General features: G+C 37.1%; 2 protein-coding genes across 3 annotated transcripts in view; one reads left to right on the top strand and one right to left on the bottom strand.

The window, feature by feature from the left end:
* Positions 1 to 3,685, bottom strand: part of LOC137980466 (kinesin-like protein KIF16B) — a 22,482-nt gene extending 18,797 nt beyond the window's left edge. The window contains exons 1-7 of the mRNA XM_068827914.1: positions 3,537 to 3,685; positions 3,337 to 3,406; positions 3,143 to 3,223; positions 2,310 to 2,426; positions 2,031 to 2,063; positions 1,226 to 1,287; positions 326 to 438 (exon numbers count right to left, since the gene is read on the bottom strand). Of these exons, the coding sequence (XP_068684015.1) occupies positions 326 to 438; positions 1,226 to 1,287; positions 2,031 to 2,063; positions 2,310 to 2,426; positions 3,143 to 3,223; positions 3,337 to 3,406; positions 3,537 to 3,583 (523 nt within the window). The 5' untranslated portion in view covers positions 3,584 to 3,685. The remainder of the gene's footprint in view (positions 1 to 325; positions 439 to 1,225; positions 1,288 to 2,030; positions 2,064 to 2,309; positions 2,427 to 3,142; positions 3,224 to 3,336; positions 3,407 to 3,536) is intronic.
* A 1,344-nt stretch (positions 3,686 to 5,029) lies between these two features.
* LOC137980414 (kinesin-like protein KIF16B) overlaps positions 5,030 to 26,319 on the top strand; it is a 46,000-nt gene continuing 24,710 nt past the window's right edge. For both annotated transcript variants that reach the window (XM_068827850.1, XM_068827848.1), the window contains exons 1-14: positions 5,030 to 5,375; positions 5,473 to 5,542; positions 5,719 to 5,832; positions 10,401 to 10,728; positions 11,384 to 11,453; positions 11,679 to 11,751; positions 13,336 to 13,403; positions 14,425 to 14,525; positions 16,702 to 16,827; positions 18,101 to 18,198; positions 18,359 to 18,427; positions 19,602 to 19,721; positions 21,753 to 21,872; positions 25,148 to 25,199. In XM_068827850.1, the coding sequence (XP_068683951.1) occupies positions 5,329 to 5,375; positions 5,473 to 5,542; positions 5,719 to 5,832; positions 10,401 to 10,728; positions 11,384 to 11,453; positions 11,679 to 11,751; positions 13,336 to 13,403; positions 14,425 to 14,525; positions 16,702 to 16,827; positions 18,101 to 18,198; positions 18,359 to 18,427; positions 19,602 to 19,721; positions 21,753 to 21,872; positions 25,148 to 25,199 (1,456 nt within the window). In that variant the 5' untranslated portion in view covers positions 5,030 to 5,328. The remainder of the gene's footprint in view (positions 5,376 to 5,472; positions 5,543 to 5,718; positions 5,833 to 10,400; positions 10,729 to 11,383; positions 11,454 to 11,678; positions 11,752 to 13,335; positions 13,404 to 14,424; positions 14,526 to 16,701; positions 16,828 to 18,100; positions 18,199 to 18,358; positions 18,428 to 19,601; positions 19,722 to 21,752; positions 21,873 to 25,147; positions 25,200 to 26,319) is intronic.

Raw genomic sequence — 26,319 nt, 5'->3', positions numbered from 1 at the left:
TTAGCGTAAACTTTGGTTTCATTTTGTCAACTTTTTGGTGATAGTTTCTTTTGCTTATTTTTGTTTTTCAAAATTGACTTCTAATGTAAGGTTTTGCCGAATATCAGCGTTGAACAACATTTGGGAGTAGAGAAATGAACTCATCGGTTAACTTTTAATCTGGGATTAACGTTAATCGGTTTTTGAACAACCGGGCCCTGGTCTTTACCCAAACACACCCCCCTCCAATTTTGTCCCTATCTTACTCCATCACAGGACATGGAGCCTCCCAAAAAGAAAACATTTCCAGAAAAATGTACTATTTTAGTATTACACAAAAACACACCTTGTACATATGGGCCTTCTTTAGGGTGCTCTCGCACTTTCAGATTAAACTTCTCTTTTCCCTTTGCTGGCCGAAGAAGGTCTCCAACTTTTTCATTGTATATTTCAAGATAGCTAATAACAAGTTAGAAATAATACTTATAAATTAATTAACCTATTGACTTCTAGGAGTGACACTTTAAATAGATTCTACACTTTCTAACGCCAGACAATTTTACTAGTCAACGGGGGTGGTTCAGAGTCAATGGACTAAAAAGCTGACATTTTGACCAATAGCCCTTTGCTCTAACGAGGGCTGACTGTCAAAACATCAGCTTTCAGCTCCCTCAATGGTCAATTTACTTTAATCAACTCAGCAAATACAATGAAATTTCCATACTTCAGACACCCAGTGATGCAGTGCCAGTTTCTTTGTGAACTACATGTACAGTAACTCCTTGAATCGTAGGAGTGAGACTAAATTTCAGTCGTAGGAGTGAGACTAAATTTCAGTCGTTTCAGTCGATCTCAATCTGACTCCGAGGGTTTTTCTCCGGGGAATCCGGTTTTCCTCCCTCATCAAAATCGACTCCCGGCCTATTCCATCAGGCTGTGGTGCTGTGCTCCGAGGTCATACATGGGTCGTGTTCAGGGGCCGAGCGCCTAGCCGGGAGCACAGCTCCTTCGGTCCGACCTCGTCGAGCTGCGCCCTTAGTAATTCAGTCTCCGACTGCGAGAAAGGACGATTAGCAGGTCAGATATTATTATTATTTATTTATTATTAAATATATTTTACTTGTCAATGGGGGGCAGTCAATGAGGAGCAGTCAGTGGGTTAAGGTTCTCTAATAATAATTGTAAAAGTGTGTGAGATAAAGGAATTTTGAAGTCCACATGTGACAGACAGAAATCAACAGCTTACCTGACTTCAGTTCTGAACTCAGTCTTGTCATCACCACTTGATTCCATGCGAGAATACAAACCCTGTGCAAGACCGATACTGTTAACCTCATAAAAACATTAATTTTAGACTGCTTAATCTCCATGTTTTCGGGACTGTGAAATTTAGTTTGTGCTCAAATAAGAAGTAACCAATCAGGGTGCACGGCTGGCATAGTGGTGAGATCACTCGCCTCCCACCAATGTGGCCCGGGTTTGACTCCCAGACTTGGAATTGTATGTGGGTTGAGTTTCTTGGTTGTCTGCTCTGCACTGAGAGGTTTTTCTCCGGGTACTCCAATTCTCCCATATCCTCAAAAAACAACATTTCATTTGATTTGTGTTTGATTCGCTGATTTCAGTTCACAGTATCCCCGATTAGTGCTCGAGCGCTAAAAGACTAGGCACAGTCTTAAAGTCATTTTGACTTGAATGAGAGACTGAAATAAAATTAGAAAGATTCTTTTTGCCTCTCCAAAAAGTACCATAATATTAAAAATAAGGAAACAAATTGCATTCAATTGAAATATTACAAAATTAATCAGCATTTCAAATCTTAGTGGTGCAGGCACTGGCAGTACATGCACTGACATTGTATATTAAAATCAATTTGCATACATGTATTTAAGACTATGAATGATGATGAATGTAAATTTGCAATGATTTCCAACTTCCCAAACAATGCCTCAATACCACACTTGCCCTGATTTTCTCAAAGTTTCTGAATTGGAGAATTAAGAGTTAATGAATTACTACAGGACAGTTAACAAATCGTAAGAACAACCAACCTGACATATCCTTGGAATCAGTCCTGGTGCCGTCTGAAACAAATTCAAAAGTTGTGTACACTGTTAATAACCCTTTAACTCCCAATAGTGCCACTTATAGATTTTACTCTGTCTAACGCCAGACGATTTTACTCGTCAATGGGGAACCCCACGGGGCTGAAAGGGTTAATATACATGTAGATGTGTACCGGTAAGCTGGAGAATACTTGGCAATGAAACTGCTTCAGTCAAACAATGATCTGAAAATCACACTACAATAACAACACTTGTCCAACTCACATCCTGTCCCATCATGCTATAAGACTTGCCAGCTCCGGTCTGGCCATAAGCAAAGATGCAGGCATTGTAACCCTCAAATGCTGACTGTATAACATCGTTACCCAAGTCCTCAAACACCTGCAATAAAAGTGCATTATTAAGGAAATGAACAATAACACATGTAACATTGAAAAAAACCATGCAGCTTCAGTATCAGATGCAAAACCAAGAGCAGAGTGCAAGGGAGTGCAATCTTGTTAAAAAAGAAATAAATAATGTCATACACAATCTTCATCATTTACTGGGTACTTTGTAAGATAGGTCTCAATATGACAATATAGTGGCTTGCTGTGTTGATAGCTCATCAGTCAGAATCAGTGATAAGACAAAGAGGGGGTATATTTTTTTGCTTTGCTCAGCAGGTGAGTGACTTTACAAGTGAAAGCCAGACACTGGTCACAGCAACAAAGTTGCAAAAAATTATTATACCAATGTTAAAAAATGAACTTTTTCCGAAACATGATTTACAAAACGCCCGTAGAAAGATGTATGGAAACATTTTCTCTGTCTCAAAATGATGCACGCAAGCTAATAATTTTATAATAATCTCATAAAAATGACAACAACTCGTTAAGTTGATTATTCTTGTGCATAATATCAGAACACCCCCGTTTCTATCAAGAAGCATACAACGACCAGTTAAACCTAAAAAATTCATTATCTTATATAACTGATGGAAAAAATGACGCACGAATCAGCAAAATCAATTCAATTGCACGAAGATACCCTTTGGCCTTGCTTCTAAATTTGCATGATTTCTATTTTAAAACTAAGTTTGTTTTAAAACATTTTACCCGCTCCTGAGACGCGAAATGACGATCTTTACTATCCGCAGACCAGTATGAAAAATCGTACGAAAAGTCCTTGTCTTCAACCTGACGGAAGATGCAAAGAAATATTTTATGAGATAAGGTCAATGGAAATAAACATAAAAGAACGAATGCCCACCTACGTAAACCGAGCAAAAAAAATCTCTAAAAAAACTCACTCCGGGACTTGAGATTGTCGTTTTCTTTCCCTCCATGTGAATACAAACTTTAGCAGCCATGTCGCGTTCCCTGAACAATTCAATAAAGCCATTTTTAGGGAACTACAACATTCGATTTAAGAATCACTGCTAGGCTAAAAAATTAACACCGGCTTGCCAGAAATGAGCGATATTCCTTCACAGAAGTACTTTTCGCTTACCTTTTATTCAAGGGCCGCACTCTGACAGCTACCTTAACCGATGCCATCTTACTTTGTGCAGGTTCTCGTCCCTTAAGCCATTGTTCTGTGTTTGAGCAGCAAATCAAAGCTTACAATACAAAAACTTCTCAAGTCGCACATCCTTAGAGTTCAAATGTCTTCGAAAATTAAAATTTACCTTTTCCGCGCCTGCGCTCACTAAAAAGTGACGTTTTCTCGTCCCAGATTCCCCAGCGCTTGGGAAGGAAGAGGGACAAAAAGTCTCCCCTACCACCCCCACTTAATTAATTACCTTTCTTTTTCTTTTTCGTCTCAAGCCCTTATATTAGGTGGTTACGGAAAACAGTCGCTTTTTTCCGAATTTCGCGGGCATTTCTTTCTTGAAAGGTTGTGACGTAATACGGTCTCCCACTTGTACTTTGAGATAGATATTTTAGTAATAGACGAGTTCACGCTCTTGAGTGTATCATGGATAATCAAGGCAAGAATAGATGGAGAGAAATTCAAAGGTTTGTAAGGAAGTTCAAAATGATGAAAAGTATTCATGACATGCAATTTTGGGTTTTCATTTTCCAAAACAGAAGATATGTGCACAAAGGTGAGGCAGAATAAATTTGGAGAGAATGGCTATTGTAGAAATTATTTTATTAAAAACAGTTTGTGCCATACATTTCCTGTAATTCCAAAGACACAAAAATTACAGAGAATGTATGGAGACAAAAAAAAAAGCAATATTTAGGAATTCCAAAGAATGGATACCAAGTCTAGTTCATCTCAGTTTTGAAAAATGAACTTATTTGTTGGGTTTATGAAGGCGAAAGTCTATAAAGTAGAGTCTTATACAGTATATCCGTAAAAACCTTTCAATTTCCCGCCATGTTGCCCTAATTACCCATGAATGGACGATGCAATCAAGAGCGTGAACTCGTCTATTGTAAATCGCTCAAAGATGACGGCACCCGGAAATTTGAAGTGAAAATAAGCGACTCTCGAATTCATTTTTTCCGATACAAACCAGGAGGCCATGGGCTTCTGTAAAAACATCTTTTTTTCAGTTTTATAGCATGTTGTTCTTTAATAGGAGTGGAGGTTTCAAGAAAAAAGTCACAAATTTTCTTTGAAACTTGGATGATTAATAAAATGTCTTTAAATGACCCAAACGCTATCGCGAGCAATGTATTTCTGTCAGACGTTTGCACCTCGGTGTCCGGAGAGAACTGACGGCTTGCCCAGGGCTAAGGTCTTTTTATAGTCAGGGTCCTTGATGATGTAAAAATGGCGTTACAATTTATCTACAGTTCTCGTCCAAGGTAATGCAGAAGGGAATTATGCAAAAGAACATCTTGGGTAACACTCTGGTAACACAGAAGATTGAAAATGACAGTACATGGACGTGGACAGAGAGCGATTTGACCCAAGTGGAACCGGAAGTCATCGTAAATAAACAAATGACGGAAAGTCATTCTCACGTGATGCACGAAAGCACAACCTTCAGCCTCGCTATGGATACGAGAAGAAGTTAATGTTAATACATTCGCGTTCCTTTCAGCGACCGGGAACGACAAAATTTCTGTTTTCTATCATGTCCTTCATTCCGAAATCAATGGATTAATTATCACAGGCCTCTGGGAAGCTATCGGACAAAATGTATTGCGTAAAAATATATCGTATTAATGGAAAGATATTTGTGGGCTGAATGGACTTGAAAAGTATCCGGAATGAGCTCGTATGGTTTCTAGTTTCTCGTTGAATCCAAAAAGTTTGTTTTCCAAGAGGACTTTTATAGAATACTATGGCATCTGTGAAAGTGGCTGTAAGAGTTAGGCCGTTCAATCAAAGGTATAGTCTGATTTATAGTGGACTTTATTTGTTCGATTGACGTGATTTTCGTTAATCATGGCGTTATGTTGTTCGTGTCACGGCTTTCTGAACACAGGGAGATTGACATGGGAGCCCAAGGGATCATCGAGATGGAAGGGAAGAAGACAAAGATTTTCAACATTAAGGTAACATTTAGCATCAGTTTATTATCTTTGTTCTGCCTTGTAAGTGCGTGCGTGATTTCCATGACAAGTTGTTGTTACTTTTCATAAACTCGATCTTAGTTCACAAAGAGGAAAAGTACCTCCCACTGACTTTAATAAATTAATTCATTCGGTTTGTTTATTTTTTATCTTTGAAGGCAACTTCGGTGACTGGTGAAGGAGAGAGAAGAAACCGTGTAAAAGATTTCTCGTTCGATTTTTCTTACTGGTCCGTGGACGACAGAAGCCGAAATTATGCTTCCCAGGAACGGGTGAGCGAACATTCAAGTATTGCATTGCCTCGAGGAAAAAAAAAAGACATTTAATTAAAGCTTAATTTACATTTCTGATGGCATGGTCAATTTTTTTACCAATGATATTTGCTAGCGTTCTTGGAAATTTTCATGAGATTTATTATTCTGAGAAAATAAGATTAAAATCACAGCTTTCAGTGTTTCAATATTATTGATTGGATTATTTACACTTGTACATTTTTAGGAAATGACTTCTTCATTTAAGACGAGAACTTATTTATTCAGTTGTGACCTCTCAAAGATCCACACTTTTAGTATTGAACGTCAAAAAAAAAAAAACTATCTTTTTTCAAATAGGTAGGAGTTTTAGCTTTTTGAAACCATCAGCCATTAATGTATTATTCATTATCATGTTAAATGTGGCAGCATATCACAAAAACCTTATGAGTTACACTGTAACGTGCCAATGGAAAACTCACTAGCACGTAAAATACCATGAAAGAAAGTTCATGTCTTTATGTAGATTAAAAAAAACCTGTGTGAAATACTAGTAAAATATAACTTTTTACCAGGCCAACTTACTGACAGGCAGCGTAAAAACATAATGGGGAATAAAACTCAATTTAACAATTAATAATGTATATCACACGGATGTGTAGTGAAATCAATTAACATTTTAGGATTTGGCATTGATCAATTCTGTAAAACCACAGACCATTGAGACAACAAAGAAACAAGCTTTGTCATCTTTTTCATCTGCATAAAAAAGACCAGTCATGATAAGGGAACCACTGTACAATGTTTGTAAAAAATTGTTAACTTCCTAAATTCGACAGTGAACTTGCTTCTAGTTATCTGTAATGGGAACAGCCTAATGCTGTTTAGTTTACATGCATATTAATTAGCATCAGCAAATTTGAATTTGAAATAATAATAAAATTAATAATGGTCAATAATTGCTCCTTGAGCATTGAATGGCTTGCATAGTTGAATGGTAATGATGATATACTGGTATTGATAGCTTATGATAGCCAATCATTGCACAAGCATTGAACCATTTAGCAGATGATCATCATGCTTTTGTATACTTCTTTTGTTTACTTTTAATTTTGTTTACGCTCTTTGGTTAAATAATGACCTTAGTGTTAGGTTCTTCTTTTTTACATAACACAAGGATTTGTTGTCACATGATATTGCCTAATGCACCTTTGTTATGTAACTGTGTTACTCTCTTTGGTTCAAATGCATTTAAAAAGTGAAGAGCCCATGATTGTTCATGGTAGAGCTTTGCCGATTACTGGAATGCATGATGCATAAATTGCATATAATGCATATATTATTATTATTATTATTATTATTATTATTGCTAGTAATCTCAGATAGAATCTGGTTTTCATTGGTTCCGGGCAACAACCAGTTGTCTAAGGAAACCAAGAAGCGTCCTTCATTGTACTTTCCTCTCCTGCCTACATTTCCAGCACTAATTCCTAAGAATCCTTGCCGATCCCAACAGTGCAGATCTCTGAATCAGTTCAATGTGTACTGATTCAGAGATATATTATTATTATTATTATTATTTATTCAAGCTGATTTGAATATGCAGAATTGTATCTAGGTTTTCAAATTTGGGGGTCCTCTTGACCCCTTTTCGAAAAAATTTGGGGTTCATTGCAAAATTTTTGGGGTCCAGCTAATTAATATTCAAGAATTAATATTCGATCTATTTTCTCTCAATTGCTTCTGCAGTACCCTTTCAGATTTCTAAATTGCACAAAAATAAAGTCTTATCCCTCCCCTCGAATATGTACTTGAAATAAAATGATCAATTTCTTTGAAACTGTTATCTCCATTGATGCATTGATCCAAATGTATGGGATGTCAAAGCTCCATCGATCACATCTGAAAACATCTCAAGGAGTCCGTATGCTGTAGGAACTGTTCACTCCAGGTGATAAATGATCTAGATCTCCACATCAAGAAACAGAACTGAACTCAATTTTCCGTAAGAGCATCATTTATTTTAACAACACTTGAGGGGTAATTTAGGAACAAAAGAGTAAACAAATATAAGAGATCGATACACAGTTCATTGACAGCCCATGACCTCACCATGCTCAATGTTAGTAATCAAGCAATAGAATACATTTAAGTTTGATGTTAAAGTTTCATGCTGAACTGAAACGAAGTCAGACCTGTCTGAGTTTTTATTGACTGGCCAGTCTCATGTGAACGCATAAAAAGAAATGTCTAGGTTAGGCTGACCTCTCCCTGGCCCTTGATTGCACCTTCTTCCTCACTCATGTTTTAGCAATGCTGGGCAAACCTACTGTACTACCCTCTATCATCTCTTCATTTCATTTACCAGGGTTAACAATTTCCATCTCAGTCATTCATTTCAATCTCAATGCTATTGCTATGTTGTTGTTGTAAATAGAGTAAGGTAAGGTAAGGTAAGTCTATTAAGTACTGAAACATTGCAGTCAGCTGGCTTAATTGCGTTAGTGATACAGCTTATATTAAGTTAAAAACCTATGTTCATTTTCACAGAAAATGCTTGATGAAATTAATATATATTAAGAATAAAAGCACAGGATAAATTTTAAAACCCTTAAAATATAATATGAGAATCTATGATAAAAATAAAATTAATATATTATTTTTTAAGAGTCTACGTTATTAAATTTGGAGCACATTGCTGGCGTAAAAGACATTTTAAATCTGTCTATGTGCATGCACGGTAGGTTATATGCTCACTTACGTCTTGTGTTGTATGCTGGGCAGTGCCTAGGCGGCAAAAGGCTATAAAGTTGATTAGATGGACAAGAAATGGTACCAAATAACTTCATGCATAAGTTGCTACGCCTATCCTTTAAGGTGTCTAAGCCAAACCTAGCTAAGCATTCACTTTTCGACAGACTGTGGCATATAATGGACATTGCTCTCCTTTGCACTCTCACTATATCATCACTTAGACAGCTAGGTAGTGAGTGGTTGTAAAACTGGTCACAATATTAAAGAACTGGCCTAACAGTTGTACAATAAAATCGAACTATACCATCAGGAGAGACACTTGCCCTCTTCAGTAACACAAGAAAGTATAAATGCTTATTCACTTTCTTTATAGATTTGTAAATATCGTTGTTCCACTTAAGATTGCTGGAGATCGTAAGTCCTAAAATCTTAGCGTGGTCAACTTTTTTGAGTTCTTTCTCATTAACCAGAAGGGGTCTGAATGAGTGTTTCTGTTTCTTTAAGCCAATCACCATGACTTTGCATTTGTCTGCATTAAGCTACATGTTCTGCTCTAGACCAGTTTTCCACACGAATGACAGCGGCTTGTGCATCACCTGTAGTATCTCGTGGAACTATCTTAGCTACGATGGTGTCATCAATGTACTTCCAGGTCTGCGCGTGGGGGACATGTAGGTCTATGATCATTAAAAGAGACAACCAGGGACCAAGTCTTGCACCCTGAGGTAGCCCGGCTGGCACAGGCCCCCACTCTGAGAAGCAGTCTGCTGAGAGTTTGACAGGCTGGTTACGATGGACCAGGAAATCTATTACCCAATGCACCACACCTTGCGGAATATCTAGACTATAAATCTAGACTATAAATCTTATGGATAGGTAGTTCAGACTCCATGGGATGCTTTGTTGTATTTATCAAGATTGAGCTTCCATCTAACTCCATGAGTTTATGGACATGAAGTGGGAAAATCCATCTGATTAGAAATGAGTCCTGACTCAAAGAAAAATCTGACCAAACTGATGCATTTATATTTAACAGTGTTCTAATATTTAACAGTTCAAGAATGTTACTCAACTGGAAGAAGGCAATCATTTGGTGATTTTAATGATTCTGATTGCAGGACAGTTACATAGATAATGTACTACCCACATAGTTTCCAGTGAAGTAGTTGAAAACTCAAACCATGAATTTTATACCTTTGTATATAATTAATACACATTTTATTGAAAAAATAATAATTACTCATTTAAAATGTTGGTAAATGAACAGAAATATTACGCGAAACAACAGAAGAACTGTAAACATCTGCCATTTGAAATTTAAGTGGACTTTCGAGTGTACACTATTTATGCGTGAATGAGTCATGAGTCAATGAGTCAATGAGGTAGTGCAGTTAAAACCATAAAATGAAAGCTAAAATTTCAGAGAGTGCAAGCTTAGGCCTAATCACTGAAACGAGGGCTTAGGCTTAATCAATAAATTATTGCTATATTGACTGTGAGTCTCGTTGACTCATGACTCATGATTCATTGACTCATTGATTTATTGACTCAAAACATGGGACCTCTGGTGTTTCTATGACACTGGTAAACTGATCAGTGTGCATATTGTAGGCTCAGACCCTCTAAGATGTCACCAGTTGACAATTAAAATCATCTGGCATTAGATAGAGTAAAATCTGTCAAATCTCACTCCCTGGTGTCAATGGGTTAACCTCCGGTAGGCTGATCTTTTTAAAGTTTGGTGATAAATTCCCAAATGAAATCTTTTAAATTCAGCTTGACTTTTTATTTTGACATAATTATCAAAGGCGAAAATATTGTTTTTCTCTTTGCAGGTTTTCAAGGATCTTGGTACAGATGTTCTTAAGGCTGCCTATGAAGGTTACAATGCTTGTATCTTTGCTTATGGACAAACTGGTTCAGGAAAGACATATAGCATGATGGGATCCCATGACAATCAAGGCCTGATTCCACGCATCTGTGAAGGCTTGTTTTCTGGGATGCGTAATGATGAAGAAAATGGGCCTTCATACAGAACTGAGGTCAGCTTTTTGGAGATCTACAATGAACGCGTTCGTGACCTCCTGCGACCTCCCATGAAAGGACGACCTGTTCACTCACTGAAAGTTAGGGAACACCCCAAGGAAGGTCCATATGTACAAGGTTGGTGACCTTTGACAGATTTGAGTTCATGAAAGGAAGAACCTTTCTTGATAAAGGGATACCATGGCAAACAATATGAGTGACTTGTTAACAACGGTTATAAGCCATTTTAAATTCACAGGTTTTTCAAGTGATTTTACTAGAACTAGCACAGTTGGCAGTTGAATATTATTAATTAAAAATAAAATACTGGTTAGGTAAGCTCTTGCTCATTCTGCACAATAATAAATAGTCCCTTCTACAATGTAGCTAAAACCCATATCACCTCGGTGGAAAACATCAGATCAAAGTGACAAGAAACATCAAGTAAATCTGCAAAAACGAAAACTACTCAAAATGGATTCTCAATCTGGTTAATTCTGCAAAATTTCAATCACCTACTTTAGGGGATTGACCAACATGAGAGTGAAAAAATGTGATACTTATTTGACTTGACTTCTCTTTTTGTCAATTAAGGGTCAGTCAAACAGAGCAATCTCATCAGGATTGTACTTGACTGTCCAGACAATTAAACTCTGTGAAGATTACTACAAGTCTTAGATTGATTTTGTTGGCAATACTGCTGGGGTTGCTGAATGGAGCCTTGAGAATCACATTTGGCACAAGAAAAGTTCTTGAACAAACACTTTTTTTATTCCTTCTTTTTTTTATCTAGATCTCACAAGGCATCTTGTATCTGACTATGCAGCAATAGAACATCTCATGCAACAAGGAAATACCCACAGGTCAGTAATTGATAATGTCATGATTAAAGTTCACATGTTCATCATAACTGTGTGGAATGATATTCCTTAATTGTCTTAGTCTATCAATCTACAGTTAGTTGTTAAACTACATGTACAAAAAGAAACCGAACTTTTTTGTTAGTGCCTTAAATAATACTACTGCAGTTTGCATTTAAGAGTTTCCAAATAATTCTGACACCTTAATGTCACTGATTTATTTTTCAGAGTAACAGCAAGTACTGGGATGAATGACACAAGCAGCAGATCTCATGCAATATTTACCATTAACTTTACACAGGTCGGTTTTACATCTCCAAAGAAGGGGTTAACTTTCTAAAGAAACTTCGGTGCTGTATTGGTGGGAAGTGAAACTGAAACATTTTTTTGTTTTATCAAATGAGTTGTTAATTAAAAGGGTGATTTATCCACTGTAAGCAAGATTTGCCTTTTGTTAGAGTATCACACATAACAAATACATAGACAGGGCTTCTGATAGTTTGCCTGGTCTCAGAGCCACAAAATTCAGGTGAATCCTTGAAATACGACAAAACTCACAAAATCATGTGACACTAGGAATCTTACCAATCTTACCATGGTATGTCCGGATGCTTATGTTCTCTGTCCCGACCCTGTCCAACGACGCTCACAGACCCCAAGGATGTTGACGCTGTAGTTTTGAACTCCCTTACCACTTGGGCAAGCTTACCGGTCTGGTACAAAGTTCTTACATTCCAACAGGCTATTCTAGGTCTTTTTTGGTTTCAAGGAATCCACAGTTGGGGTGTCAACTCCTTGCGGTGTTTGATTGACATCTGTCATCCGTCCAGTCCCCTGGCTATTATCATCCGTGTCACCACCAATGATTGTTTCTCTGACGTTGGTTTCTGTTACCATTTATTTTTTACGGGATGGGGTTGTTATCCCCATTCCCAACCCTCATCTTTTACTCGGGCTTGGGACCGGCTGCATGTACCCAGACTGGACTGGATATACCCAGGCAGAGTTGCAACAAGTAAAAAACATCCCAAAACTACCAGGTGTTCTTAGAATTGATTGGTGTTGCGAAAAACTGGGCAGTGGCCACAGTGTAAAAAGCTTTGCCATTGGTGAACGTTTGTCAAATCAGTACAAAACCAATCGCTTTCCAGCGAAATTTGCCCAGAAAATTCCTTCAAAATCGGCTGTTCTTTACTGACTGTTTTTTCAGCAAAATTTGCCCTGAAAATTAAAAGAAATTGACTTGATTTTTACGGTGTAGTTGCTGGTGCTTGTGAGTCCACAATTTTAATTTAGTCAATGACTTGTAGTTACACTTGACTGCCATGTCTTCCTACCCCCGGTATGTTATAAACTTAAAGTTGTTTTTTGATTACCGGTAGCTGATTTTAAAAGGACTAGAGTTTGACAGGGGAATATCTCCTTTTGTGTGACAACCTTATCTCCAAATATATTTATTGTTAATTACAGTAATAACTTTTTGGAAACACAACACCTCCACAGTTGGTTGTGTGCAGCTCTTTATTCTCACCCTGCTTGCAGAGCATTTCTTAACTTGACGAGAAAGAAAGTGTGCACAAGCCGTTGCTTGGAGACAGTTTCAAACCCAGGCCAAGTCTTGATTGCACTCCTAGATACTAAATATTATATTGATTTTTGTACTGAAGGCTTGATTTTGACATTTGTCTTGTCAAAAATATGATGCCTGCATTGCCTAAGTCAATTTGACTGGAGTGACTAGCCCAGAAACTTGGGCTGTAGCAACTTAATTGACACGATTTCTGCGGAGCCTCTCTTGTTCACCCAGTGGTGAGTTTTTGAGATGCTCTGCTTGCAGGGTTTTTATTCTCTGCCTGAGAATCAACCCCATTTTTTTTTTCCGTAGGCAAAATTTGACCATGATATGCCATGTGAGACAGTAAGCAAAATAAATTTGGTGGATTTAGCTGGAAGGTAACTTGGCAGTAAGAGTCAAGTAATTTATTACCTGCAATAATACTGTAATATTTATTGTTACTACTGAAATACAATGTGCCTTGCTTGAAGAAGTAGCATTCACCTATAAACCATGTTACACTTCAGTTGACCACTTCATGTTGTCAATCAGTATGTAAGTTGTTTTGCATCCCCAAGAGGTTGAAAATACTTTGTTACTGTGGCTGACGGTTTTTCATCCTTAGCAAAGGAGACTGTACTGTGGTGTCTCTTATATTGTGGTTCAAATTTTTTCTAGGTATAAAATTTTTCAAACCAGTTCCTTATTTTGATTTATCTTTGTTTAATATTCATTATCATAATCTGAAACAAAGGAGAAGCAAAGTTAAACTGGTTTAAGAAATTTTCTTTAGTCTTAAGTCTTTCTAGTCGTCATTGCAAAGTACAGCAATGACACAGCTCAACAAGGTCGAATTGAAAGCATACCATGGCTGGCACCTCTGGCAGATGCTATATGGTTCATGCCTGACCGAGGAGCACAGGTTACAGTCAGATGAAATCAGCTGTGTGCTGGTTTTTGCTGAGGGAGGAAAACCAGAGAACCCGCAGAAAAACCCTGGAAGCAGAGTAGAGAACCAATACAAACTCAACCCACTTATGGTGTCTGGTCTAGGAATTGAACCAGGGTCACATTGGTGGGAGGTGAGTGCTCTCACCACTGCACCAACCCTGTTTCCCATTTGAACCACAACATCTATATAAGTCCATCCTTTTGCAAAGCCAGAGGTTTGGTTGTCTGGTTTGGACCAGTGGCGTCAATCTCGTATTAACCCTCTAACACCCAAACCGGCCTAAACCGGCCTAAACCGGCCAGACTTAGTATTTTACTCTGTCTAACGCCAGATGATTTTATTGGTCAATGGGGAAACCCCGGGAGTCAATGGGTTAAAAGATTATCCTTTCATTAATATTTTTGTTGTTCAGACCCCTTTGTTGTGTTTCTTAACTTTCCAAAACAAAACTTTCTTATTATGTGCAGTGAAAGAGCTGATGCTACTGGGCTGACTGGAGAAAGACTTAAAGAAGGAGCCAACATCAACAAGTCTCTGGTCACCTTGGGAACTGTAATCTCTGCACTAGGTAAATCTCATTATTATGAACAGATGACTTAGAAAGGTCACTGACAAGTAAAGTAATACAGATTATATTTTTCCTTGTTTTTCAACATGAAAAAAAAAGATGGGTGGTCTTTAGTTAAATTATCCCTACACTTTACATTCAGTTTTCATCACTGCCAGAGTTCCTTTTTCAGGAAATTGTTTCAGCCTCATGTTTGTCTACCATGTGTAGGGAATAAGTTATTGTAATATTACCACCTTTTTACATAAAAAACACTCATGTTATTTCAGTAATAAATGTATCATAATACATGTTCTGGTGTGTAGTATCCCTCGAAGTATTTTTGAGTTGTGCTGTATTTTGATGAGCCCAGTCTACGGCAAGTCAAAATACAAACATCGAGTAGCTTCAAATACTCAGCGATACTACATGTACACACCAAAACATCTAATAAGCTATTGATAATCCAACTTTTTCGCAGTATATTTTTAGCATGTAAATTGTAAACAGCTGAGAATGTGTCACGACAGATTTGTATGAGGCAAACGTCGGCACCTCAACTAGTCAATTTGAAACCAGTTTTCTGCTGCACAGAAAAAAGTAACTGTACAAATAGCGTGGAATATTTGTACTCGTTTCGTGCGTTTTCTATACAATAACTACACGTAATACAGATGGAAAATAATGAAATTTTTCATTTTTGAAAAGATGGTTTTCTTCAATGTTGACTCTGGATATTGGGACAAAAGTCCAAGTGCTCCTTTGTTGGAGGAGTTGAACCAAAGACCTTCTGATTACTTATAGTTCAGATGCACTTAACTAGGGCTCGAAATTAGCGGTCGTCCGGCCTCCCCAGACAACCAGAAAGTTTACTGGGCGACTAGTTTTTGGTAAAATGAAAAGCTTGGTTGCCAGAAGAAAAACCAACAGACAACCCAGCCAAAAATAGAATTACACAAGCAGCACCCGACTTACTTGTCCTTTTTCTTTTGTCAATGTCCGATACTAGTACGACATTAACAATAATTATAATATTATTAATTTGTCGCAGCTGAGCATTTTCCTGTGTTTTGAATATCTGTAGCTTTTGCAAAACATTGTCTGATAGGAGAATGTATGGGATGGAGATCAAAGACTCTATTTTGAAAATGCTAAAACCACAGGAACTATGGGATACTCGAGCTCCAACGCCATGTGATATTATCTCAGCTTGGCATCACTTAATCGTAGGGCTTTCCTAATGGGCAACCAAGCATTTATCAGGGCAACCAAAATTTACGGCTTTAGTTGCCGGCTTTTGAAACAGGGTCAACCTGGAATTTTTTTTAATTTCGAGCACTGCTTAATACCAAGCCACAGGAGACTTCTGGTAGCTAGGTCATAAAACTTGGTTATGTGACAATAATAATAATACTGTCAAACTTCGATTATCCAGACTCGTCAAGACTAGGTGAAATAGTCCTGATAATTGAGGGTCCGGATGATCAAGAATATGAATATTAATGAGGAACAAAAACTGATTAAATTGAGAAAGCGACATTTAATCGTAAAACAAAACATTTACAAATTGTTTGGAAAACAAGATGGTCTACATCTTCACTGTCCATTGTGAATACCTTTACACGTGTCGGCAAACGTCATGATCTTTTTCTTGCTCTTGCGGATATCATATATCTTCCGTTTACAAACGCCACATTCAGCTGACAAATTGGTTCCTTTTTCTTCTTTCTCTAATCGCAAAATTATAGCCTGTTTATCTTTTACCGAAAGAACGGATCGCTTCTGCTTGAAGGACATGATGATTGTGAATAAACATTCATGACGTAGTGTAGCTTGTTCGCCGAACGAGGCAATAGAGGGTGAAATTTCACTTAGCAACAAAGCAACTCTGAGCCAATGAGAACTCATTCGAAAATTGTTCATTATTTACGATGTGTGCAAGCGCTGCTTTATTTTGCTTTTTGAAAGCGAAACAAACTCGCCTTTACTTCACCTTTCAATGCTGTTGTTTTAAAAAGAATATGGCTACGGATCTTGATCATGACTACTAAATATTCATGACAAAATTGGGACCATAATCAAGAAATCGGGATAATCGAGGTCTGGATAATCGAGCTTCGACTGTAATTATTATTATTGTTGTTCTGCTATACTGCCAGGATTGATGATTATGTTGTTACTATTATTTTATGTTAAGCTGATGCATCAACATCCCACCACAGTTCAGCCCACCATCATAAGTTTATCCCATACAGAGACTCTGTGCTGACATGGCTTCTTAAGGATAGCCTGGGTGGAAACTCAAAGACAATCATGATTGCAAGTAAGAAAGTCTGTAAAATGCATTATGAATGTCTCTGGATGGAAAGGGTGAAGATAAGACAGAAAGTTTGAGGAAACACACAAGTACAGCTTTAGCTGCGGTGTTTGCCTTGAATCTCTCTTTGATGAAAATCAATGATGGCATACTTGTTCAAACAGACCTGAAGGGCTTATTTTTGTTGAAGTACTGTTTAATAAATGAGCAGGAACAGTACTTCAATAAAATAAGCCCTTCAGGTCTGTTCGTACAAGTATACCATTGCTTTTTAACAATGAGAGATTCAAAACAAACACCACAGCTACTTGTGCTTTTCCTCAAACCCTTCTGTCTCGTCAGCTTCAAAAACATTCTCCCAACATGTCCCTCTTGAGTCCAGCACACAGGAGTGCAAAATGCGAGGAAGACATGCAAGAAAAACGTGCTGGGCCTCATTTGTATTCTTGATATAAAGAATCCTAATGAGTAGTGTTTTATCGGGTTTGAAGCTGGTGCATGTGACATGTTATTGGTGTTTTGATTGGCTGTTTTGCTCATGAATTATTAATGAAGTTTTGAAATACTTGTATGTGGCTTTTTCAAAAATGGTGTTTGGTTTTGGGTGGGTCTTTGTATATGTGCTTGCATCACTTCTGTTTATTGTGAAAATGCACTAAGTGCAAATGTAAAGTACATGTCCCTGGACAAAAAAAGAAAATATTATACTCACCGTACCTGTGCCTGCCACTTTCTTCCATTCTGTAATTTGTTAAAAAATACTGGTTTTTATGTGAACTTCGTTCAGATTTAATAGAGAAAGTAAAAATTTGTGAAATATGCCATTAAGGGCTGGGTATAGTATTGATTTATTTTGTATACCTTGAGCTTAATTCTGACATTTTAGACTGTGATGATATGTGTATCATAACAATTTGAAACAGGAATCCAGGGCCTTCATTGTAAGTCAAAACACAGTCACAGGTTAATATTTATTGTCATTTCATCTCTTGTGAATTAAGTTCATTGTCAACTACCAGTAGTAACCACAGCTGCTTCATAAATTTTGTGCATGACTTTGGGTACTCCTTTGCAGACTTAATGCTAATGTCTGCTCGAAATTTAGCTTCTGTAACAGTTTGACAAAATAACCATAACTGCATGTAGCTAAGAAGTCACTTGTTACACGCATTCCTTTTAATCTTAAATGTATTTTTGTCAATGTCTTTATTTTGTCATTGTTAGGATTGAATTTCATTTTTATTTTTAGGATTGAATTTCATGTTTTGTCATTTTGCAGCTATATCACCTGCTGATGTAAATTATGCTGAAACCTTGAGCACCCTACGCTATGCTAACAGAGCAAAGAATATCATCAACAAACCTACTGTCAATGAGGTGACTTTTTGTTGTGGTAAAAACAGAGTTGCTTTGACAGGCAGTAGTCTTGCAACACAATGTACCTCTATTGTTCTTGTTTCACTGTACATTGTTTGCTGCACATAAGAATTTGGCCTGTTTTAAACATATTTTTATATTATTTCCATTTATTTGACAGGATTCAAATGTCAAGTTGATCAGAGAACTCCGCGCTCAAATAGAAACACTGAAGAACATGATAAGCCCGGTAAGAACAATATTGTTTGTATCTATTTTGAGGTCCCTCGTAAACAAGGTTATCCTTCATAAAAAAATCACAACAATGTCTGGGAGATAATCCAAAATCTGTAATATTCCTGAACATGCTTACAAAAATAGTTAGAGAGGAGCAGCGTTTCTAAAACGAGGGTCAGGGTAAGACCAAGGGTGAGGGTAAGGGTAAGGATACAGAAAGTATCCTAAACATGCATAAAAGCTAACCTTAAACTTTTGTTTAGGCCTAATTAGCTAGGCCTAAGGTTAGCTTTTATGCATGTTTAGGATACTTTTTGTATTTGTATTCTTACCCTTACCCTCACCCTTGGTCTTACCCTTACCCTCGTTTTAGAAACGCCGAGAGAGGAGATAGTATGTGTCTTATAATATGAATTTTTTTTTGCCAAGATCAGAATGGTACAAAATTATTATTGTAAGTTTAAGCGGGGTAGCTCTTAACTACCAAACTGTTGCTATGGACCCCTTCAAATAGTCATTTCTCAAATCCTTTAACTCTATAATAATTATCCTTTTTGCCAAGTGCATGTGTTCTATTTAAAATTCTTTTGTCTGGTTGTACTCACAACCATATTAGGTAAATCACATGACCAAAACAGAAAATGCCTAAAAACTCAGTGACTTGACTATGTTTTTCACAAATGTTTAACATAACAGTATGAGAACATTCTAACACAAAATCTGTAGCATGGTTGTTGCAATAAATTATTTCTCAAAATAATTATGTCATAAGGGCCTCCTTTGAGACCCTTTTCAAAATGTCAGTTCCATTTTTTGTTCAAATAGAAGTTCCATGCTGCAGTTTAGGAAAAATGATGGGATCCCATCTGGTGAAAAAACCATCTCTTACTTTCGTTTCCTGGGAGCTTTTACCAGTTTTTCACTTAAATGCATGGCAGAGGACTGGGCCTAGTTGCGTATGCAACCATTGTCTCTTTGTAGTTTAAGTGCCACCCCCCCCCCCCCCCCTTCTAAAGAGACCTACATTTACAAAGAACTCTTAAAAATCCTTAAAGAGAGAGTAAAGAGAGAGATTGAAAGATCCTGGCAAGAAGATTTGACGTAAGGCATGCCTTGTTATGGTGAAAATGTCAGTAGTCATTTCAGTAGTGATGATTTTAATGTCTTGCTGTTACATTCGCATTCAGGAGTTGCTAGGGGAGGCTGAAATGGCAGCTGCCAAGAAATTGTCAGAAAATGAAGCTCGCGTGACTGAACTGACTGACAAATGGAAGGACCGATGGAAAGAGACTCAGAAGATTTTAGAGGTTGGTACATCACATAATGGACCATTACAGTTGAAGCTAAGTTACCTGGCCTAAGAATGGAAGCGAGGCTGCCAGTGACCCTGTTTTGATACAAACCTTTGTGCTTTTCTAATGTTAATGCAGACTAATTAGAATAACAACAACATAATTTGCTTTTGAACTGGCACTGAAGCTTACTAAGCCTTAGCTCAGGCAATAACTGTGAGTGTGATGATACTAGTAATAGTGATAACAGAGAGACTAATAAGTATTGCTATGCTTAATTTGCTCAACTTTGCTGTTTGTCAAAACTCAGTGAAACTTGTATTCATTTTTAGTTTATCTTATTCTGTTCTTTTTAGAAAGAGCTATCAAGCAAAATTAATATATAGTGAGGGAAACGAGGTACAATCTGTGACAAAATTGGGTAATTGTGAAGAAGAGCTCCCCAAAAATCCTGTCGGCCGACAGTTGACCGACAGCTTACCGACAGTCTATCGACAGCTAACCAACAGGTTACCGATCGGTTAAGAAAAAAGAAAAATTGTGGTAAAAACGAGCAGTTAACGTGACATTCCGTAATGGTGATGTATGACTCGACAGACTTCACCTACTTGCCGATCAACTGTTATCAGTTGTTATCAGATGCGTATAGGATATATCACTTGCGTAATTTACAACACACCAGACAATCTAAGAATCGCATTGGAAGATAATTTAATCGAAAACTCGGCTAAAAACTCTGAAAACCATAAGCTACGTATCAATACAAACACTTTCCTTCAAATCGCCGTACAATGCAACGCGGCCTCTTATGGTATGTCATGTATGTATGAATGATGTTTACAATGTGGGCAAGTATCACTAGCCAACGCTAAAACAGTGGACAAAAGCCATATTAGTAGTATAAGTGCTGCTCAAGGTATCGTTATGAACTGCCTTTAACTCTTTTTGCGTAGTTTAGAAGCAATAGACAAGTAATGCTTACGATCATTTTAGTTTGTCCCGCCGACAGGTTACCGCCACGTTGCCAACAGGTCACCGACTGTTGGCCGACAGTCGGCCAACACTTTGGCCTCAAACATAACACAAACTGTCGGCCGACAGTTGGGCAACAGTCGGCCGACAGGGTTTTTGGGGAGCTCTTCTTCACAATTACCCAAAATTGTTGACATGTTGACCTTTTCAACCCCTATTCCATCATTTTTGTCTCAAGTGTGCTCCTTCTATGTTACCCAGTTTGGCGCCCTTCCCCCAAAAAATGTTGTGTCATAATATTCCTGTGATCTTTGGTTACAAACGGGCAACACTGAATGATTGAGGAGGTCTTGTGAAGAAATTATGATGTGGGACAAGTATGGTGTGGTTACTTTATGAATACACGTAAAACCGCTGTACGGTTTCACCAGACACAATCACAATGTGTCAAGTCATTTTGGCATTGATTGTACATTTCAAAAGAGGTTTTCAGAGCTTTATTATTTATAACAAGTAGCAGCCTTCCATTTGCTTTTTGTAATAATTGATGGCAAATGTAAAGCTTATAATCCTGTTGTTTCTGCTGGTTTGAACTTCTAAACATTTGATACTACAATAGTTATTTGAAACAGAGACTGTACTATATGACACAACATTAAAACACCCTAAAATCAAACAGCAAATTTTATTTGAAAAGAAAGGAAGATGAGTGAGGACAATGTGTGAACCATGCAAGTCATACCAGCCAACATAGGCGAGCCATGCAAGTCAAAATGCGAGTTATTGAAAGCTAACTGTTTTAAAATGGATGCTTATAGACTTAAATACTGTTTATCAGCGCTATTTGAAATGGGTGCTTAGACTTAAATGCGAAACTCATGGCTCACATGACTCGCAGGCTCGCAGATTGTCCAGCCCCAAGGAAGATTAGAGTGCCGCTTGAAGGAAATCTTCTTGGAGGAAAGGTGCAAAAATGCTTCTTGAAAGCTCAGATGACACAAGTGTGGGAAATGAGCAACACAGGGCATACTGTAGAAAGGCCGTAGCTAATCCCGCTCCCTATATCTTTTAAAGGAAAGGGAAATGAAACTTCAGCAAGAAGGCGTTGGTATCAAGATGGACTCTGTGCTTCCTCATTTGGTTTTAGTGAATGATGACTTGCTCAGTACAGGCATTGTGGTTTATCATCTCAAGGTAGGATACAATAATTATTTGGCTTTTAAAGATTAGGAAGTGTAAGCAACCATGTTGGCTACAACACTACATCCATAATCCACATACCGGTATATTTTGCAGGTAATTTTGTTCCTTAGGTTAAATTGCAACCAAACTACACTGTAGGTTGTCGTGTTTCAACCGAGATCAAGTTATTTCAACCTTGGTCAATTTGGGGAAAGGAAAAAACACAGGTCGCGGGTTATTGTTTTACCAATACAGATACTGATAGTATCCTAAACCTTCATTAACACTGACCTTAAGCCTAATTAGGCCTAAGCAAAAGTTTTTAGGCCTAATGTTAGCATTTGTAAATAGTTAGGGTTGTTGCTGTATTAATGGTAAAATAATGACCTGTGCCCAGTGTTTTGTACATGTACCTGCCCCAAACTGACCAAGGTTGAAACAACTTGATCTAGGTTGAAACAAAAAAACAATGACCTAGTTTGGTTGCAATTTAACCTAACAAACAAAATGACCTGCAACGTATATGCTCTGCATTATACACCACTTTGGTCCGCAGAACTGGTGGCTCAGTTGGTTGAGCACTGGACTGTCACGCGGGAGGTCATGAGTTCAACTCCGGCCGGACCAACACTCAGGGTCTTTAAATAACTGAGGAGAAAGTGATGCCTTTGTAGCTACATCTGCAAATGGTTAGACTTTCAAGTCTTCTCGGATAAGGACGATAAACTGGAGGTCCCGTCTCACACCCCTTCAATGTCTATAATCCTGTGGGACGTAAAAGAACCCACACACTTGTCACTAAGAGTAGGGCACATAGTTCCCGGTGTTGTTGTCTGTCTTCTGTTGAGTATCATGGTTGGGAGGGTAAAAATAAGGGGCCACAGTAATTGGCGCAAGCTGTTGTGGCGCTCTGCCAGCTTGACTGGCAAAGTCTGTAAATCTTAAATCAGCAGTATCGTTTATTGCTTGCAAGTTTGGGCCCCACAAACTGTGTGGTTAATAAACACTATGGAAAGAGTTCAGCAACGGGCGACCAAATTCATCCCATCCCTACCTTTTAAAAGAGAAGTTACTTATAAAGATCAAGTTCTTAGGATCAGAATACTACCATGCAGTAACTTATTGGCTAGAGTCATTGGACATAGTTCATCTCTTCAAACTTTATCTAATGACAGGGACCAAAATATCTCCATTAAGTCATCAAGAAGAGTCACTATAGAAGCACATCCAATGGGCTGCTATTAGAATGTACCTCATTCAAAAATGGTGACATTTCAAAGCAGCTTCTATTGTAGGGCTCCAAGAGTTTGGAACATTCTGCCACCTTATCTCAGAGCCATTCAGACAGTCGGTTAATTTATTCACGAAAAAACTCTCTAAATATTTCTTCGAAATAACCAAAACTTCTTACAGTGTTGATATACAGCACTCCTTGAAATATTTCTGTATCAATGTCACTTTTGTCAAGCTATTTGTACCTTATGGAATGATCAGTTGTCTTGTTAAATTCAGTATGTATTTTTGTATTTTGTTTGGGTCCCCGTAGTGGAGCTCTGAAGTTTTTAAATAAACAAAATAAATACATAAAACCCGGGGTAGTAAATAATGTACATAATACATACATGTAATAATTACTCATCAGAATATCACATTTCTGATTGATCAGTGATGAATATGTACATCTGTTGGTTATAGATTTCAATGAGGAAGTTGCTATGGAAACATTTATGGAGTAACTTGTTTCGTATGAACTTGCTCATGCATTTCGTGATTTATGGTCACTCATAATGTTTTGAAAGTTCTCAAATTGCACTCGCCAATTTTGATAATTTCATGTAACTTCCAAAACCTCACTTGTGCCCATAAATCACAAAATGGACTCGCATTCATCCATTTTCCTATACTTACAACATCTCATAGTTATACTGTAGATTAAGTGTGAACTGTTCCCTAATGTCCCCAGCTGGCACCTCTGTGTAAAACCAGTCCAGATTTACCATAAATAAGGAGAATACCATAAAGATATGGTTTCAAGAAAATTAGTTCAAGCAGCCTTTTAAATTGAAAGGTGTATTAATTTGTTGTAGTTCTAAAGCATTTTCCCTTGGTTAAAAAGTTTTTCAAACACATTTTGTTGTTTTACTTTCCTTTGTTTCAGATTATGATAATGTCAATAAGACAAAGGAAAGTATTAAAGAAACAAACAACTAATCTGAAAAATTATTCAAGGAAATATTTTATAACTACAGCATATTCTTGTTGATCAAAGGTCTTGAAAACTTTTGGACTCCCAATGCGATTTTTAAACAAACCTGGTTTACTCTCCTGAAAAGAACTGCCTTTGTCTTTTCAAGAGAAAGGAAAAGCAAATTAAAATAATTCGACAATTTTGTGCCTTGAATTATGGCATCCTAAATAGGCCAAAAACGTTTTAATGCTTTGGTTTATAGAAGGGACATCTACAAGAATGTTAAGTGTAAAAATTTATTACATCACTAGTGGTCTACGTGTATTGTGTTGTTGTCGCTAGACCAAGTGTTTTTGAATGATAAAATTTATTTTTCTTTTAATTTTTTCAGAAATATTGTTTATGAAAGGTGCAATATTAGAATTGTTTTAGCTCAAAAAATTTCTTTGTTTGCATTTCAGAAGCTTTTAATAGCATAATCAACACTTTGATGTCAAAAAAATGATAAAAGAATGGAGTGAAATAATTGTACATTTGTGGTTTTAAGGGGACAGAGGCAATTGAGCCATTTTATAATGAACACTTTTTAGTTGATGAGATGTGGTTTATAATCTCTTTTCCTTCTTAGATTATTGTCATTTTTGCATTAACACTGATGTGTACATGTACAAGTTTCTTTTGTTTTTAGTAACAAAATGAATTTGAATTGTGTTAGCACACAATTCCTTTGATTTCCTTCAGTTCTTTCCTCCATTTCCCCCTTTCCTTCGATTCCTTTGAATTGTACCATTCAAAGGATTTCATTTAACCTCCTCAGTTATTAGTATCCACAAATTCTTAAATTTTAAACCAAAATAGAAACAACTTAAGTGACATTTTGTGGTATTGTTTACAATAGTTTTTGAAAGGTATATAATTTGCATTTCATGCCAGAATGCATCTGTGTAAATTTGAAGAATTTATGGCATTATGTAAACAGTAGACTTCCTGCATACCTCTACTGTGCTGCATGAGTCATCAGTCATGGCAATAATAATTTGGAAATAATCTGCCATTACAGAAGATACTTTGATCGTCTGGTTTTTGTGTGATTTTTTAGGAGGGACTAACAACTACTGGACTGGCTGAAAATGCCAAGAAACAAGATATAGGTAATTATTGACCATGCAGTCTTGTCATGTTGTGTTTAATAATAACATTGTACAGTATTCTGTCAGAAAGGTGGTTTTTCGTCTCATGTGTGAAGAAAACAGGCATTAGTTTTACTGATTACACTCGATTCAATATTTTTTTTACACCAGTTTTTAATTGTCTCACTCTTAACCAAGTAGATACCTTGCATAGCAGATTCGTTAACTTTAAGTCTGGTGGGCTATTGCATTTTAAAAATATTGCTTGATGCTTGATATGATAAATAAATTTAACTTAACATAAACAGGCTTTAGTACAGTTATTGACTCTTGTTCTTGGTGAAAAACTTTGTTAAAAAGTTGTCTACAATAACAATTTTCATTGTGCACTCCTTGGCTGATCCAATATTGTATAATAAATTGCAGTTTTGTTTCTCTTTTCACTAAGACTTTGACTTGTTTCAATAGTTATCTTCTGAACTTAGGGGAATTTCAGATTTCTAATTTATTTCTGGCTGACTAACAAAGTAAAAACTGGCAACAGTTTCCGTGTTTGCTATGGATATTTTTGTATCAAGTTGGACAATAAATAGAACACTGTGATCAGTATTTTAAGCCATTCCAATATACAATATTAGTATATACTCACTCAGTGATCTTGGTCTTTCAAGCAATCTGATTGGTTTGCTATCTCGGAGTAATTGAACATACTGTAATAAATATTCACTCTGTAAGGATCGAATCAATAATGTGTGATCCAAGCAAAAGAAAGTGGCCTGCGTAAACTCTTGCTTCGCCAGCATTTCTCAATCAGAAATATTGAGAATACAAGATTATGCTGTACCAGAGAATACCACAAAATTGGCCTGTAAGTTTTTCTTAAGGTAAGAGAAGACTTCATATTTTTGCCAACCAGTGTTTGGCTTCGTTTTTCCAGATAATTATCACTAAAAATTAAACAATCTTCACGCCAACAATAATTTGTTTCACTTGGAGTAATATTATTCTATTTTGTACACTGATTTTCCTAGCAAAGCGAATTTGTTACTGAAACCTCTGAAATGGAAAAAGAGGAATTCTAAAAAAGGTTTAAGAAAGTTCTACATGGCTGCAGGAAAAAGAAACCAAGACAGGTCTTATT

This window comes from Montipora foliosa, chromosome 12, assembly GCF_036669935.1.
Source record: "Montipora foliosa isolate CH-2021 chromosome 12, ASM3666993v2, whole genome shotgun sequence".
NCBI lineage: Eukaryota > Metazoa > Cnidaria > Anthozoa > Scleractinia > Acroporidae > Montipora > Montipora foliosa.
This window is presented reverse-complemented; position numbering and strand designations above follow the sequence as displayed.